We start from the raw sequence: 15,878 nt of genomic DNA on the forward strand, positions 1-15,878 counted from the left end.
ACACATGCACACACTGCTGTATCCATAGGAGCCTCTCTACACCTGCTGTGAGGACCAGGATGTCACGCCACTGCTCGCTGATTAGAAAGTTTACACTCAGCTTAGAGGTAGCTGTCAAACCTTAGAGTTACTAATACATATAAATATATAAATAGGAAAATACAGGTTCCATCTCCTGGTTTCTGTTATCATCCACAGGTTTGTTCCTTTCAGCTTTACCATAACCTCAGGTCAAGACTCACAGAGGGTAGCTTTTATTAGTAGAGGGGGAAGTATTCAAAGCATTTAAGTAAACATATTAATTCCACACTATAAAAATATTTTATTACATGTGAAGTCCTACACTCAAATTTTACTTCAGTAAAGGTATAAAAGTATCATCAGAAAAATGTATGTAAAGTATTAACAGTAAAAGTGCTCCCTATTCAGAAAAATCCACATCATTGTAATTGATCATTTATATATTTAGTATTTTTATATACAGTAAGTTGGTACTTTAATGTTGTAGTTGGTTGAGATATAGTTAATTTGAACTGCTTCATATAGTGTTTGGTATAATTGACCATACCATTTGTTATATATTATACATAAAATGATTACATGTGTTGTGTGTAAAGTTATATTTTATATGTTAAGTAAGTAATTACTACAGATGCAGATAAAGGTGCTGGAGTAAAAAATATAATCTTTCCCTCTGAAATGTAGTAGGAATATAAAGTAGCATAAAATGAAAAGTAAAGTAGAAGTACCTCATATTTGTACTCAAGTACAGGAGTTGAGTAAATGTACTTATTTACTTTGCACCACTGGTTTTTATATTTCAGATCAGTTCATCTTTGAAACAGAGAGATGCTTGAAAAGCCTCTGTCCCATGCTCACCTGACAGCCAGTGGGTAACAAATAGAGGGTAGAGTTTCAACATTATTGCATTATGAAATAGACTGCTGCAATGGCATCCTGCTTTGTAGGGGCATGCATGATCGTTTATTTTAGTTCAGTTCATATGGGTTGACACAATTAAAAATCCTCTTAAAAAAGTTCTGCTATGCAGTAATTTATTTCAATAGAATTTATTTTATTTCACCACGAAAAATTCAGAAGTGACTTGGACCGCACAGTTATGGACATCTAGCCTGTCCTACAGGGACATCTTGTGGACACACAAGATTTTTTTAGTGTGTCAAGTATTTATACACTGAAAACAGAAAAACCCTAGTATGGTAACATTATTCTGTTATAGGAGAATTGTATGGCTGAAACAAACTATAATTGCATTATCAGTAGATCTGATAATTTTGTGTAATGATTGATTGATTGTTCAGTGCAAATCTATTAATGTCATGAAATGGTGAAAAAAAATAGCAAATAATCATATATGAGAAGCTGGTACCAGTGAATTTTTGGTGTAAATATAGGACTTTGATCGATTATCAGAATTTTTATTTACTTTTTTAAATTTAACAACTCACTGATTATTCAGCTCAATCGCTTCAGCTTTACCATGTTGTTTGGCTGAAACTGCCATAGCTATACAATGGGGGTAATAGATTTTTGCTTCATCTGTTTTTGGTCGCTCCAGGGAGAAATATGAAAGTTTATAGACAGTTTCGCCACAGGCCACGGTGGAGATACGTGGGTGTCGCGCCCCCCACAGGCTGAACTCGTCACTGCGCAGACCGACGCTCCACGGAGGAGAGGGAGGCGTGTGTCGCTCTGCCACCATCGTCTTTCTCTGACCGAAAACAACCCCAGTGTGTGTTGGCGATCGAAAAAACAGGTACGCAGTGAGATTCAAAACGATGCTGAATGTGCGGTGGGGCAGTATTTCATGTTTTATTGATGTTGATCAGGCTGTTGTTCATGCTTTGGTTCTAACGTTTCTGCAGACTAGCTAAGCTAAGCTAAGCTAGGCTAAGCTAGGCTAGGCTAGGCTAAGCTAGGCGTAAAGCTAAGTGGCTAACAGCAGCAGACGGGTATATAAGGGCCAAGGCTACATGCGCAACCAGGCCGATGTGTATGCTAACAAACTCCGCGATAACTTTTATTTCACTTCTTATGCGACCCTAAAAGCCACAGCAGGGAGGTGCAAATGTTCGTATTAAATGAGCGGTTAATAATAAATAAATGTTGCTGCTGTATAATGAGCTTGACAACGGTAATATTAGGTAGTTAGCTATGTTAGCTCTTGGGCTCCAGGTGCTTTAGCTGTTGTTATAAACTATTTTACAAATCACGCCAGCGATAAGATGAGCATAACATTTGGTAATATACAGTAGCAACAATTCATATTTTATAGTCAGGTCACTAAGCGTGTTTTTGTTTGTTCAGCTTGTTGGCTTGAATGTCACTTCTCTCTGCAACATCAAATTGTATCTGCTACAGCCAGGATGATCTTAAAATTGTTAAGACAAGCAAGTGACTAAAACCAGCTATTTATTGATTACGTTTAAAATAATGTCTGCTGTTATGGCTGACAGATTGGAAAAAATGGCCTCTTTTGATATCAAGAAATATGGAACCATATCTGTCAAAGGGAAAATCACATGGAGTTGTCTATTTAGACCTTAATTATACTGGACCTTCAGTTTACAAAAAGTCATTATAACTTTATTTTTGAGCATTTCTTTTAAAAGTAATTAGATTAAGAGGTGTTTTTGGGTGTTTGTTTACACAAAGAAGGCTCAGGGATACACAATATTATTAACAAATAAAATATGTAGGAAAATCATAAATATTAATACAACAGACAAGTTGAATGAATGAACAAAGTGAGTTTTTAATTTCAAGTAATAACATTAAAATGGTCCCTCTCACACAGAATTACATGAGACAAAAATATCACATGTAAATAACAACTTCTGGCAATTGACATTCATGTTACAAAGAAAATGAAAACAAAATATTTTTTTCTCAATGACCAGGCATTGTTCAAATATTCACACCAAGCAAAAGTGTCCATATCACAAATTGTTTTCATCTTCCTTAATTAGGTAATATTTTTTAGTTTTAATGAGCCACCTCTTTCTGGAGTTACAATAGAATGAAAACAAAGTGCATTCATTTCCTTAATTTAACTCTCAAATCAGACTGAAAACACTGACCCTGTTCTTCAAGACCAGCATAACCTGTATCCAAATGTAATGTAAAACACACCTCAGTTGTCCACAGAGAGATCTTTTCTTTTTAGGTAGATTCAATTTCACATAATTTTCAACACTAAACTCAGTTTAAACCAGACATTTTAAGCTTTGATTTATTCCAAAATAGAAATGCAGATGTATTGCTGAACATAAAGTGTTTTGTGTCCTGGGTGAAACATAAACTAAGCCTTGGCATTGTGTTTTCAGATGTATTGATTGTGGTTTCATGATTTATCATTTCAGTGAGGAATAACTGCTGTAAACAGAAAGGGAGTTATGTTTAAAATATTTATTTCAAAGAAATGACGTGGGAGCCAGACGTTACGTGCAGTAATCTCTAAGAAGAGCTCTGTCTGTGCAGCTTGTCCCAGTCAAATATTTACATTAAAAAAAACAGTCTTTGTACATCTGTCTTCTGTCTCTTCCACTTCTATCTCCGTCATTGATTTCTTCACATCATTGTATGCTTTTTCTCTCTCTCTCTCCTCTTCCCTCTTTGCCTCTCTGCAGCAGCCGTGCCCCGCCGCGCCCCCACCCCCAGCGGAGCCGTCATGTGGCAGGAGGCCCGCAAACATGAGCGCAAGCTCCGAGGCATGATGGTAGACTACAAGCGCCGAGGCGAGCGCCGGCGAGAGTATTACGAGAAGATAGTAAGAGACTTTGTCACTTAGCTGAGACACATAATGGAGATATAGTGAACTATTATTTCTGCTACACCAAAGTGCTGTGGCAGTAAGCCTAAAATCAGATTGTCTCGGTTCAGGCTTTCTATTTCTGTTAGTATTTTGTGAAGCTCTTTAAATGAATCCTAATTTAGACATAAAATGACAGAAGAATGCAATTAACTCTGAGACTTGCAACAGGATATGAACAATAAAGGATTTGTGAGCTAAATTTGGCCTCACTTCACAAGATGCTGTAAAGCACCATTCACGCACATAGTCTCAATTATCCTTGTGGTTTAAATAGAGGATTAAATTGTAGAGTTAAAGGGCTGTATAGTATAATATTTGTCACTATTTGGTTAGTTATAAGATGCCATTTTATTGTCTTTTGACTGCCTCTCGTTTTGTCTTGACAGAAAAAAGATCCAGCTCAGTTTCTCCAGGTTCATGGCCGAGCGTACAAGATCCATCTGGATCCTGCTGTGGCACTGGCTGCAGAGAGCCCCATTAACATGTGAGGAAACACACATGCAGTCACCAAGCACTTAATTAAGAACACCAGTATACCTGCTTCTTCATGCAATTATTTAATCAGCCAATCATGTGGCAGCAGTGCAATGCATAAAATCATGCAGACACAGGTCAGGCGCTCCAATTAGTGTTCGCATCATCAGAATGGGGACATTTTTTGCTCTCACTAATTTTGATTGTGGCATAACTGTTGGTTTGAGTATTTCTGAAACTGTTGATTTTGTAGAAGAGATTCATTTTGGAGAATGATTTTTTGCCACACTTCGGACCCCTTAATCCCAACCAATCATGGTTGAATGCCATGGCCAATCTGAGTGTTGTTGCTGACCATGTGAATCCCTTCATGACCACAATTAAGTATCTTCTAATGGCTACTTCCAGCATGGTAATGTGTAATGTGACAAAGCGAAAGTCATCTCAAACTGCTTTCATGAACATGACAATTAGTTCAGTATACATCAGTGGTCTCCTCCCTCACCAGATTAGAATCAAGTAGAACATCTATGGGATGTGGTAGAACAGAAGATTGACAGCATGAATGTGCAGCTGACAAATTTGCAGAAAGGGTGTGATGCAGTTGTGTCAACATGGCGCAGAGCCTCAAAGTAATCCAACATCTTGCCACTAAGAATTGAGGTTTTGAGAGCAATCTGATTAGTATGGTGTTCCTAATAAAGTGCTTGATGAGTTTATAGTAGACATCACGCACACCACGTGCACAGTGCCAGTGGGATCTTGCTGATCAGCTTGTACCCTCTCTCTCTTTTCTTGTTTTGTCTCAAGGATGCCTTGGCAAGGAGATGCCAACAACATGATTGACAGGTTTGATGTAAGGGCTCACCTGGACTACATCCCCACCTACACCCCTCCACTGCTCAACACATCGTAAGTCTTAAAGTCACCTAAAGCCACATTTAACTTAGAATGCATGATGATGTATGATATTTAATTTCTGGCTTTATGATTTTACAGGACATTGTTGGGGGGACATTCATGTTTTCTCCACAGATTATGATACATTTTAGCACTTTAAGACACTTATTAAGGGAGAGCAAAAGTCATATATACAACAGAATAATGATAAGAGATTGCATTTCAGATAAAGCAGAAAAAACACAAGACACGCCAAGCAGAGCGAGCAGGGGAGGGGGAGGGAGAGAGAGAAGTCATCAATCACGAGGCTTTGTACGAACCACTATGGCCAATTCTACATATCAAACAGAGAGAGTTAGACATAAAGGCCTGCCCCTAATAAAAGTCTGTTATGTTCTGGAGTTGGAGATAAATAAAGACTAAACTTTTGTGGATTCCAGACAGAGGCTGTGCTCTGTGTGAGACACAAAATAAGAAAGTAAGTCTGCCTCTGGGTGTCCCAGTTGCTCACATGGTGGAGTGTGTGCCATTTGGGCTTAGTCCTTGCCGCAGCAGCCCAGGTTCGAGTCCAGCCTGTGGCCCTTTGGTGCATGTCATCCTTTCTCTCTCTCTCTCTCAGGCCATGGTAATTGATTAGCTATATTGGGAATTATTGCTATAGACAGCCAGAAATTCCAAACAAAAATGTGACAGAAATTTAGAGAATTTCATGTTCTTAATGTTCTACTGGTTTTCCCTTATTCTAAGAGAAGACTGTGACAAAGGTGTTAAATTGTATTTTATGTAATATTAGATAAGTCTTTGGTGAACCCTTCAGAACCCCGTAAAAATGCTCAGCATGATGAGGTTTGAGTACTGAGTAAAGAGCTAAATCTACCTTCTACTCTTTGTTTGTGTACAGCACCCCAGAGCAGGAGATGGAGGAGAGGAAGTGTAACTATGAGCGCTACAGAGGCCTAGTCCAGAATGACTTTGCCAACAGTGAGTACCACAAACCTAATAGCTGATGTTCTTTCAAGAGAAAGTAAAACTTCATTAAACTTTCAAAAGCTATATCAGTTGTGAATAACATACAGGCAAATTACCATTTGGTGACAGGGTGCAACACTTTGGAGCCCTGTATCACCCACTGTTAATACATTACACACATGCACAATGCTGCATGTGTGTTCATAGTGTGTTAACCTGCCCTCAGTTGGTGAGCTTTGCAGTTGTGTTATGATCTTAAACTCTCTGCCGTCCTCCTACAGTCTCTGAGGAGCAGTGTTTATACCAGATCTACCTGGATGAGCTGTACGGTGGCCTGCAGAAACCAAATGAGGACGAGAAGAAAAAGTATGTCAATTAAAGTTACTGTCATCTCTGCTGTGCATGTAAATATGTGATTGTTACAGTTTGTTTACTCACCAGAGCATTTTCAGCAGTTTGTGGTGATAAATCTGTCTTCTTTTTGTGCAGGCTGGCTGAGAAAAAGGCCACCATTGGTTACACCTATGAAGACAGCACTGTGACAGAGCCCGAACCCCAGTCAGACAAAGATGAAGAGAATTCAGAGAACAGTGAATCCGAAGAGGATGAGGGGATCCCAGATATTGGTGAGGATTATATTGGGTTTGGCACTAAGGAGATTTAAACATTATGAAAATTAAAACTCAAGAGAAAAGCAAAAAAAAAACAAAAAAAAACAAAAAACCCAACAGGAAGTAGAGCACAAATGTGCACTGATGTATAACAACAATTTTCAGTTTCTAGGTAGATCACCATTAGTTTCAAAGACAACAGAAACATACCAAACTTAATATGTAGAAATCATTATGTTTTTCAAGCATAACAACTCAGTTATGTTCACCTCTTCCTGCAGAGTGTGAGAGTTTTTCTTGGCTGAATGAAAATTGTTGTTTACAGTGGTTCCTCAAGAGTATTCATCTGTGTCCTCAATTATGCACATTGGGTTGAGGGTAAGATTTGTTTCAACACATTGCTGTGTTAAAAAGCTTTGTGTCCTTTTGGCTGTGTGTTTGTGCAGATGTGGAGGTTGATGTCGATGAGCTGAACCAGGAACAGGTGTTGGACCTAAACAAAATGGCAACCCCATATGGAATGGCTGAAGGAGACTTTGTCAGGTAGCATCTCTTATCATCATGTCTCAATTGTCCAATCGAGTAAAGCGTATATTTTTTGGAAGAATACTCAACCTACTGATTGCTTAATCTGTTAGGATTCAGGATGCCTTGCTGTTGAGCGGAAGCAGAATTTATAAGATTGGCATCTGTAAACTACAGAAATGGTTCATAACACTGCCATTATGTGAACTTTCTTTTGTGAACTTTATTTGTCAGGGACCATGTACAATAGACATTAAACTCAGTTGAGAAAAGATGTATTGCACCAGATTTTAGCTTATTAGCTAATTTCCATTTGCAGTCCCTGTGTGAAGGTAGATGCAGATACAGGACACAAGAGGGAGGGTAGGAACACATAAAAGGTAGACAGAAAACAGTATAAGGGGAGGGCATTACAAAAGGGAAACATACAATACATTGAAATAATATAGCAGCTCCCATGACCCTGTTCCTATTTTCTAACCCCCTCCCCCCCAAAAAACCTACCCCTTTGCTCATAAAGTGGATAAATTCACTGGAATTCAATGGAACTCAGCTTCATGTTTGCAGATGTTATTGAGTGTTCTCATGGATGTGGTTTCATGTTTGTCCTGCTAGTTTGATGATTCTAGTTCAATGCTTTCTACTACTGATATAAATATTATGGTTATAATTGTAATGCTATCAATTTGTAACTTGCTGAACAGGATGTTGAGGAAAGACAAGGAGGAAGTGGAGGCCATCAAACATGCCAAGGCTCTGGAGGCTGAGAAGGCCATGTACTCTGTAAGATAACATCTGTTGAATTTGTGTCTGTGTGTGACATGTATTATAGTTTCCAACTTAGTAATTTATGTATCTGTGATCATCTCAGGGCCGGCGTTCTCGCAGACAAAGGAGAGAGTTCAGAGAGAAGAGGCTAAAAGGTAGACAGATCAGCCCACCAAGGTAAATTTATGCTGTCTGTAAAGGTTTTTACTTGTTAAAAAGACCACTTACCTCAAAACCTGTTTAACCTGTGTCCTCATCCTTGTGGATTTCAGCTATGCCAGGAGAGACAGCCCAACATACGATCCTTATAAACGGTGAGTTAACCTAGTGTTTCGTCTATTTCCTTCTTAATTTCCTCTACTGTTTCCCGTGAGTGTCCTTGATTTTTACTTTCTGATCTCTCTCAGGCCAGAGTCAGAGTCTAGCTCTGAATCACGGTCGCGTTCTCGGTCTCCTGGTCCAGAGAAGATCACCTTTATCACCAGCTTCGGAGGCAGCGACGAAGAAGCTGCGGCGGCGGCGGCGGCGGCGGCAACACAAACCGCTCCTCACTCTGGCCACGCCCCCTCCAACTTGCAGCACCCTGCAGGTCATAGCAGGGGCTCCCGGTCGGTAACTTTCCCTCTTCCTGGCTTTTCATTGGTTAATGATGGTGCAGTCATTATGTTCATTGAAATGACTACAGCTGTTGACGCAGAAAGAATACTGATTGATTTTTGTGGTAGGTGAGGTGGATCAGTTTTCAATCAACTAATATCAACTCAAATGTTGCTGTTAAGTAACAAATAGGACCTATTCAACTGTGCATGTACATAGAGTAAAGATGGGGTAGTTTTAAGCTTTGCCACACATTTTCTAGTCTGTGATTGTGCATGGACCATTATGGCATAACACAGAAAGCTTTAGTTTATATAACTGATTATGTATTTCTCTATCGACCATGAAACATTAACGTTTCTTAAAGACAAGAAAACAGAAATTTTCTCAAGATAGGCTAGGTGCTGGGCTGGTGTTGTTACTAAAGCATTGTGTCTCTGCTTGTCCAGGAGACGCAGGTCATCCTCCAGTCGCTCCCCTTCCTCCTCCTCCCGCTCCACATCTCGGTCCTCCTCTCGCTCATCTTCCCGTTCACGTCGAGCCCGACGAGGGCGGGGGGGAAGGGATGGGCGTCGATCCCGAAGTCGCTCGCGATCGAGACGGCGTTCCCGATCTCACTCCAGAGGTAGAGGAGGAAACGGAGGAACTGGATCCTGGAGGAGACGCGACTGGACAAGATCACGGTCCAACGAGCGAGACAGAGAGCGAGACAGGGACAGGGACAGAGACAGGGACAGGAGACGATACTCGGCACGCAGACGAACAAGGTAAGAGTACTCACTGACCACCATCAGGACTATTTTACATGGCATATTAGTGAGACATTGCCTTGTATTTTCTGCCAGGTCACGTTCAAGTTCACGGCAGGGGGGCAGTTCCAGGCGAGGGGGCCGGGGAAGTGGAAGCCACAGGCGGGGAGACAGCGGCAGCCGCAGCCCCTCTCAGTCCCCCAGCCACCAAAATCACAGTCCCTCCCTTGCTCACAGAGCCCAGCCTTCTACCATGACTGTCTCTGACAAGCTAAGAAAGTAAGACCACCTAAACATTATCACCAGGATGCATGAATTTGCACTTCTTCACAAACACATCTGGAGACACAGTAAAATATCTTTACTCTGACTAAAAGATGATCTAAATGGGCTAAAGTGGTATAATTAAACATGCAGACCAGTGGTGGTTCCCAACCTGCAGATATGGACTTCTATAAGTGGTCAGAGGATAAATCTGAGGGTCACAAGATGAGAAATGTGAAGAAAAAATATAGTTCTGTTGGTTTCTTTTCTTGTAAGATATTGGATGATTTTTACTGTTAAAAGTTTTAAAATACCTTAATTTTTCTCTCCTCTCTCCAGGCCTGATACTGCGGGTGGTAAAGAGACGGGAGCTGCCAAAGTCAGTAAGAATTTGATCTAGCTGGTTTCTTGCTAAAGCCTACGCCTCCCTCATCCCTGACAGGCTGACATGGTTGTCCACCAGACTGGGATGTAGAAGCCGTTGTTGCCCACAGAGAAAAAAATTATATGATTTTTGTTTTTTCTTTCCCCCACCCCAAAAGTGGACATAAACTGCAGTCAAAGTCACGCATCTACTTTGAAATTACCACTACAGTATTCATGCCAACTTGCCTACACTGACAAATGACTGAATTAATACTGCCATCTCTGTATGGATAGAAGATTTAGTCACCTTATGAAGTCATTATTTATTGTCTTGATAATGCTTTTACTCTGGGTGGTGCATGCGTGTTTACATATATACATGTGAGTGAGAGAGTGCAGTGTCTTTTATGTATCTGTTTGTAGTCTCAAACACACTCAAGCATCAGTGGCCTTAAGAGGAAGAGGCGGGCTTCTTTCTCTTATGACCATGTGTCTTGTTACAACTTATGAATCAGTATTGAGCAAGTGATCATTTCCAACACTTTCATTTGGCTGTGATGAAAAATGAGATGGGTGTGCTCTGGACTGCACTATCTGCACTAGCTTCTTTTAATAAGCAGTGATGCACGTTCTGACTTTGAAATGAAATGTTCAACATCCCACAAACTAATTGAAGACTTGAGATGAGCATTGAAGGGAATAGTTGGACATTTTGGTAGACTCAGTTGTTTCCTGTCTTGCTTAGAGTAAGATGTGAAGAATGATACAACACTCATGTCTGTATGCTAAATATGAGACTCGTTGGATAGCTTAGCGCAGAGACTGGAAATAATGATCATGACGCTATCCAAAGGGAATCCACCTATCAGCACTTCCAAAGCTTACCTATTAAAATGTAGTATCTTTTAATCTAATCTGTACAAAAATATGTGTAAAAATGACAATTGCCATTATATGGGGATTATGTGCTAGCCTATTATAAGATTAAACAAAGGAGATGTTAATTAATGACCATAGACGTGCTAGACTAATAACTGGATTTAGTTTCTTTTGGATAGAGCCAGGCTCATTCTCAACACTAAACTAATCAGCTGCTCATGGTAGTCTTGGTGGTCTTCTTAATAAGAGTACAGACATGGAGTACTGATAGTTATCTCTTTTCAGTTAGCAATTGTCAAACTATTCCTTTAGGACTAAATAACATTTTTATTTGTTGTTATATTCTCTAAGATTCTGGACCATCCGTCGTCTCTTCACCCTGAAAAAAATTGAATATGTTCCAACAGTCAAACAGACAAATACATCGGAGGTTATTATCTGCTTCTCTGTTAAACTTGCCTGCAGTGTTGTGACCTGCAGTTTTTCTTGCCTGGCCAGGTTCAAACGGCCCAGGACCGGGTGTGTCAGTGACAAAATGGCACTGGCTCATTCTGAACTCTGTTGAACTCACCGGACCTGAAGTTGCTCTTGTTTCACTTTCCGACCCCCTCCTCCTCTTCAGCCGTCCTCCTCCCCTTTATCTCCCTGACAGACATACAGATAAATATGTTGTGTAAAGGTTCATGTGACTGGATCCTGTCCTGCTTCTAAACTATCCTACAGCAGCTGCAAGTCTACAGCAGCAGTTTGTCTCTGTCCACGCACACACATGCAACTCGTTTAGCCAGTCGGCCTGTTGACATCACAAACATCACATAATTAATTTATCTTCGGCCTTTTTATCTCCACCAGTAACTGTACATAAAGGTGATAGTATTGATATTGTATAACAGCACAGTACCTTTGATCTTACCTTTTCACACACACACACACACACACACTCACACACACACTCACGCACACACACACACACACACACACTTTTGGCAGGCTGTGAAATGATGTGCTAACACCATTGTGTCACCTGCAGCCCAAGATGACCCCACAGGAACGACTGAAACTACGAATGCAGAAGGCGCTCAACAAGCAGTGTGAGTACAACTTAGCAGAGTGTTTGTGGTCTGTGAAACAGTACAGCACAGATGTCTGAATCGTGAACTGTTGTTGTATACATTGTCACATGCAAATTACAGACGTTAAAAAAAAAAAAAAGCATGATGACTTGTTTTTTTTCCCCCACCTTCAATTTCCTGTGGTTTTTCCCATACTGCAGCCAAGGCGGATAAAAAAGCTGCTCAGGTGAAGATCCAGCAGCAGGAACACAAACGACAGGTGCGTGTGTGTATGTGTGTGTACTTCAGACTCACGCGGACACAGAGACACTGTTATCCTCTATTTCCCCTCATCGCTATGTTTTCATTTAACAGGAGCGAGAGGGAGAATTACGAGCCATGGCACGCAAGATACGCATGAAGTAAGGCTGTGTATGTGTTAGTGGACTGTTTTGTAGTTGTCTGTGTGTGTTGCAATTGTCTGACCTAGAGGTTCTGTGCTTAGGGAGCGTGAACGCCGTGAGAAAGAGAGGGATGAATGGGAAAGACAGTACGGGCGACAGAGCCACTCGCCTTCTCCCTCCAAGTATGGTAAGAGTTTGGGTTTCTAACTGTCAACAGTCATATGGATCTAATATAAAAATAATTTGGTTGGATGAACATGCAGTGTTTATTGTGTGCACAGGGTTACATACTCACAGTTGTAATGAAAATGTGTAATCAGCCCAATCTCTCTGATGTGCTGGCATCACTTTCTGCTCTGACAGTTTTATAGGCTTAAAGATGTTCTGGCATGTCTTTGTTTTGATCGTGGCTCTGTGTCCTCTGTCCCTCAGGCCGAGAGTGCAACTCATACAGAAGGTATGTCAGAAGCCACAAGAATCTTCACAGCTCCAGTGAAGCAGAATCAATTGGTTGTTTTTTTTTTTTCTTTTCAGATTAATGCACAAACAAAGTGAAAGGCTCATTGCATTAATTTTATTTCAAATACCTAGCTACTTGGCTTTTTCTTCTCTCAAATTCAGAGTTAGTCTCAAGTCTTGAATCTTGAGAAAGACACCATGGGTTAAAACCTGAGTGTGAGAATCATGTTAGACCAAAAATAAAAACAACCCAGGTCCAAGTTATTAGTTAAACAAAATACCCCAAACTTACTACAGCAGTTCATTTTCCCTTAATTTCCCAAATTACCACCAGTAAGTGTTTGCCTCACCTATATTACATTATATTATCACTAGTGTATACCAACACCATACATTAATCAAGCTGGTTTATCCACTGGGCTCTAGTCTTAAGTAAACAAGACTAACTCAAAACCTAGTATATGGCTGGACCAAGTCTGGTCAATGTGTGAAATTGAAGACATAGTTGAAACTGTTTTGGGAACGTCTATTTATTTGCTTCTCTCAGAGTCTCTGTACTCACATATACAGTATTTTAATACAGCAGAATTTCCGATGAAGTTGTTCTCAATTAGATGTTTTTCTGTTTCTGTTGTCAGACATCAAGTATGAAATGGTGACTGAAATGCAGCCCGTTAAGACCACATGTTTATTTCCAAGCTCCATAATAGGACGCTTTTGTGCCAATTCATTTTGAAAGGGCAACGGCCAATGGGGAAACTATAACTCAGTCATGTGGCATTCAGCCGACCAATGGTGGAAATGTCAGTCAGTTGGGGACATTCACAATTTTATTGACTGGCTCTGCTGTTGCGGTCCACCCAATTAAATTGTGAGTCCAGTCAAACTTTAAGTTGTGACTCCAGCTATAACGAAGTTTATTTAAAGGAGTAATCTCTCATTCACAAACATTCATCAAGCACTTTATTAGAAACACCATACTGACTTTTGCTGCGTGACATGGTGCATTATCATGCTAGTAGTAGTAGTAGTACCATTAGAAGATGGGAAAGTATGGCCATAAAAGGATGAACATGGTCATCAACAATACTCACATAGGCTGCGGCATTCAAATCATGATTAGTTGGTATTAAAGAGCCCAAAGTATGGCAAGAAAACATTAACCGTACTGTTACACCACCCTCAGGATCCTGGTCATACTTATTTTGACCCTACCATCTACGTGCCTCAGCAGAAATCCAGATTCATCAGACCAGGCCACTTTTTTTAACAGTCTTCAACTGCCCAATTGTGGTGAGCCTGTGCCCACCACAGCCTCTGATTTCTGTTCTTGGCCTTACGGTTCGACCTGTTTTTCATTCTGATATGTTTTACCATGGTTGTTAAGAGTGGTTATCTGGGTTACCATAGCCCCTCTGTCAGCTCCAACCAGTCTGGTCGTTCTCCTCTGACGTCTCTCATCAACAAGGCGTTTCCGCTGGAAGAACTGCTGCTCATTGGCCACAAAATCACTCAATCACATTTTCCCCATTCTGATGTTAGATGTGAACATTCACTGAAGCTCCAGATCTGTACCTGCATGATTTTATGGATATCTGCATGAATAGGCAGGTGTACAGTTGTTCCTAACAAAGTGCTCTGTGATTGTATACACAAAAGTGTCACCATCTCTAAAATTTAAAATACAGTATAGGGAACTGTTATGACTCCCAAACTGACATATTTTACACAACCAACCTGAGTTATTTAGTTATTGATGTTTGTGGTTATGTTAAAGGTGTATTTATATCATTAATGTTTGTAAGAACAGGAAATATTTGCACATATTTTCAACATATGAATAGTTAACAAAACACATGGTAACACTTCACATGCATAGCAGCAGGTTTTTTAAGACCTTCTAGTGTTGTTGTAAGTAGATGTGAGTTTATTAAATTTACAAGTTTATTAATATATTTGTTAACATCCAGAACACGTCCTGGGGGCACGTGGAAGTGGAGGGTGGTGTGTAACAGTTGCAATAATATAAACTGTCTTTGTAGGAGAATTTATCATTTTTATAAACGTAACATTAATGAACTGTTACCAATTTCTTAAAGCTGCTTACAACTACATCAGTGTTATTAACATGTATTTAACGCCTAAAGAATAATACATATGGTGATTTAAAGTGTAAACAAAAACATAATCCTTTACTATTACAGCAATCCTGTTAGTTATACAGAGATTTGATTGGACTGTTTTTATGTTGCTCCTTTCTTTACATTTTTGCAGGAGGTCACGGTCTCGATCACGGAGTCCATACTACAAATACTGAGCTGCCAGGTGGAGAATATCTTTCTACAGTGTCTATCTTGGCACTTTCACACACATACGGTCCAATTTAAAAAAAAAAAAAAAAAAAAAGCTGTTGGAAGATGATAGGAACAGATTGACAAACAGACCTACAAATCCTCACCTGAACATGTGTGTTTCCTGGTACTGTTTATGTCTACAGAGTATACAACTTTGACCATGATACCTTAGTTTCACTAATTACACAGCTGATTGGTTCAGCCCAGCTGAGTTTGATCTGCCCTTCTCAGTTTTGCTTCATCTTGTAAAGATTGTCTGATTAAATGAGTTTCTTCTCTACTGCATGCTCCTTTTTTTTTCTTTTCTGGCTGTAGACTCATCTGCAGACATTTGCATTTCTTCAGAATATATGATACTGAGCAATACCTAAGCTTACATCATCTTCCTCATCTCACAGTGTGCTCCCATATTTTGCTTTTATGCTATCAAGAAAGTACACTAAGAGCCATTTTAAACAAGTCATGAACTGATGTACAGGATATTTATACACATCCATTTGAAACGTCTTTATGAAAAATTCAATTCAAAGTTCATGCATTTATTAAAACAATCAACTGCTCTTTTTATACTCTGCCCTCTGCCCACTGGTTAACAACAGCAAATAACCTTTTTGTTCTCAATAAAGTTCAATGTTAAATACAGAACCATAAATAAAACTGACTTTGAAACGA

General features: G+C 39.9%; 1 protein-coding gene across 2 annotated transcripts; it reads left to right on the top strand.

Moving 5' to 3' along the window:
* Positions 1–1,637: 1,637 nt before the first annotated feature.
* clasrp (CLK4-associating serine/arginine rich protein) lies at positions 1,638–15,874 on the top strand. Of its 2 annotated transcripts, none has more exons than XR_011693415.1 (21): positions 1,638–1,777; positions 3,651–3,790; positions 4,222–4,319; positions 5,120–5,221; positions 6,111–6,190; positions 6,460–6,544; positions 6,668–6,804; positions 7,236–7,332; positions 8,019–8,097; positions 8,186–8,259; positions 8,355–8,396; positions 8,490–8,690; positions 9,129–9,446; positions 9,525–9,707; positions 10,032–10,075; positions 11,968–12,028; positions 12,211–12,269; positions 12,365–12,411; positions 12,495–12,580; positions 12,826–12,850; positions 15,127–15,874. XR_011693415.1 is itself a non-coding variant. In XM_071495898.1 (21 exons), exons 2-21 carry the CDS (start codon positions 3,692–3,694, stop codon positions 15,167–15,169), a joined length of 1,956 nt encoding a protein of 651 aa, XP_071351999.1. In that variant the 5' UTR covers positions 1,638–1,777; positions 3,651–3,691; the 3' UTR covers positions 15,170–15,874. The 2 variants fall into 2 exon arrangements, 1 of the variants encoding a protein (XP_071351999.1); XM_071495898.1 differs by having other exon boundaries at positions 10,032–10,071.
* The last annotated feature ends 4 nt before the right edge of the window (positions 15,875–15,878 follow it).

The sequence above is a fragment of the Trachinotus anak genome, unplaced genomic scaffold (assembly GCF_046630095.1).
Source record: "Trachinotus anak isolate AG129_WGS33_773 ecotype Australia unplaced genomic scaffold, CSIRO_AGI_Tana_v1 ptg000014l, whole genome shotgun sequence".
NCBI lineage: Eukaryota > Metazoa > Chordata > Actinopteri > Carangiformes > Carangidae > Trachinotus > Trachinotus anak.

Bases quoted from the DNA above. Each gene is read 5' to 3' on its own strand.
- clasrp (XM_071495898.1), top strand. From the start codon at position 3,692: ATGTGGCAGGAGGCCCGCAAACATGAGCGCAAGCTCCGAGGCATGATG. The intron at 6,191-6,459 runs GTGAGTACCACA...GTCCTCCTACAG, and splicing joins CCAGAATGACTTTGCCAACA to TCTCTGAGGAGCAGTGTTTA. The intron at 12,581-12,825 runs GTAAGAGTTTGG...TCTGTCCCTCAG, and splicing joins GCCTTCTCCCTCCAAGTATG to GCCGAGAGTGCAACTCATAC.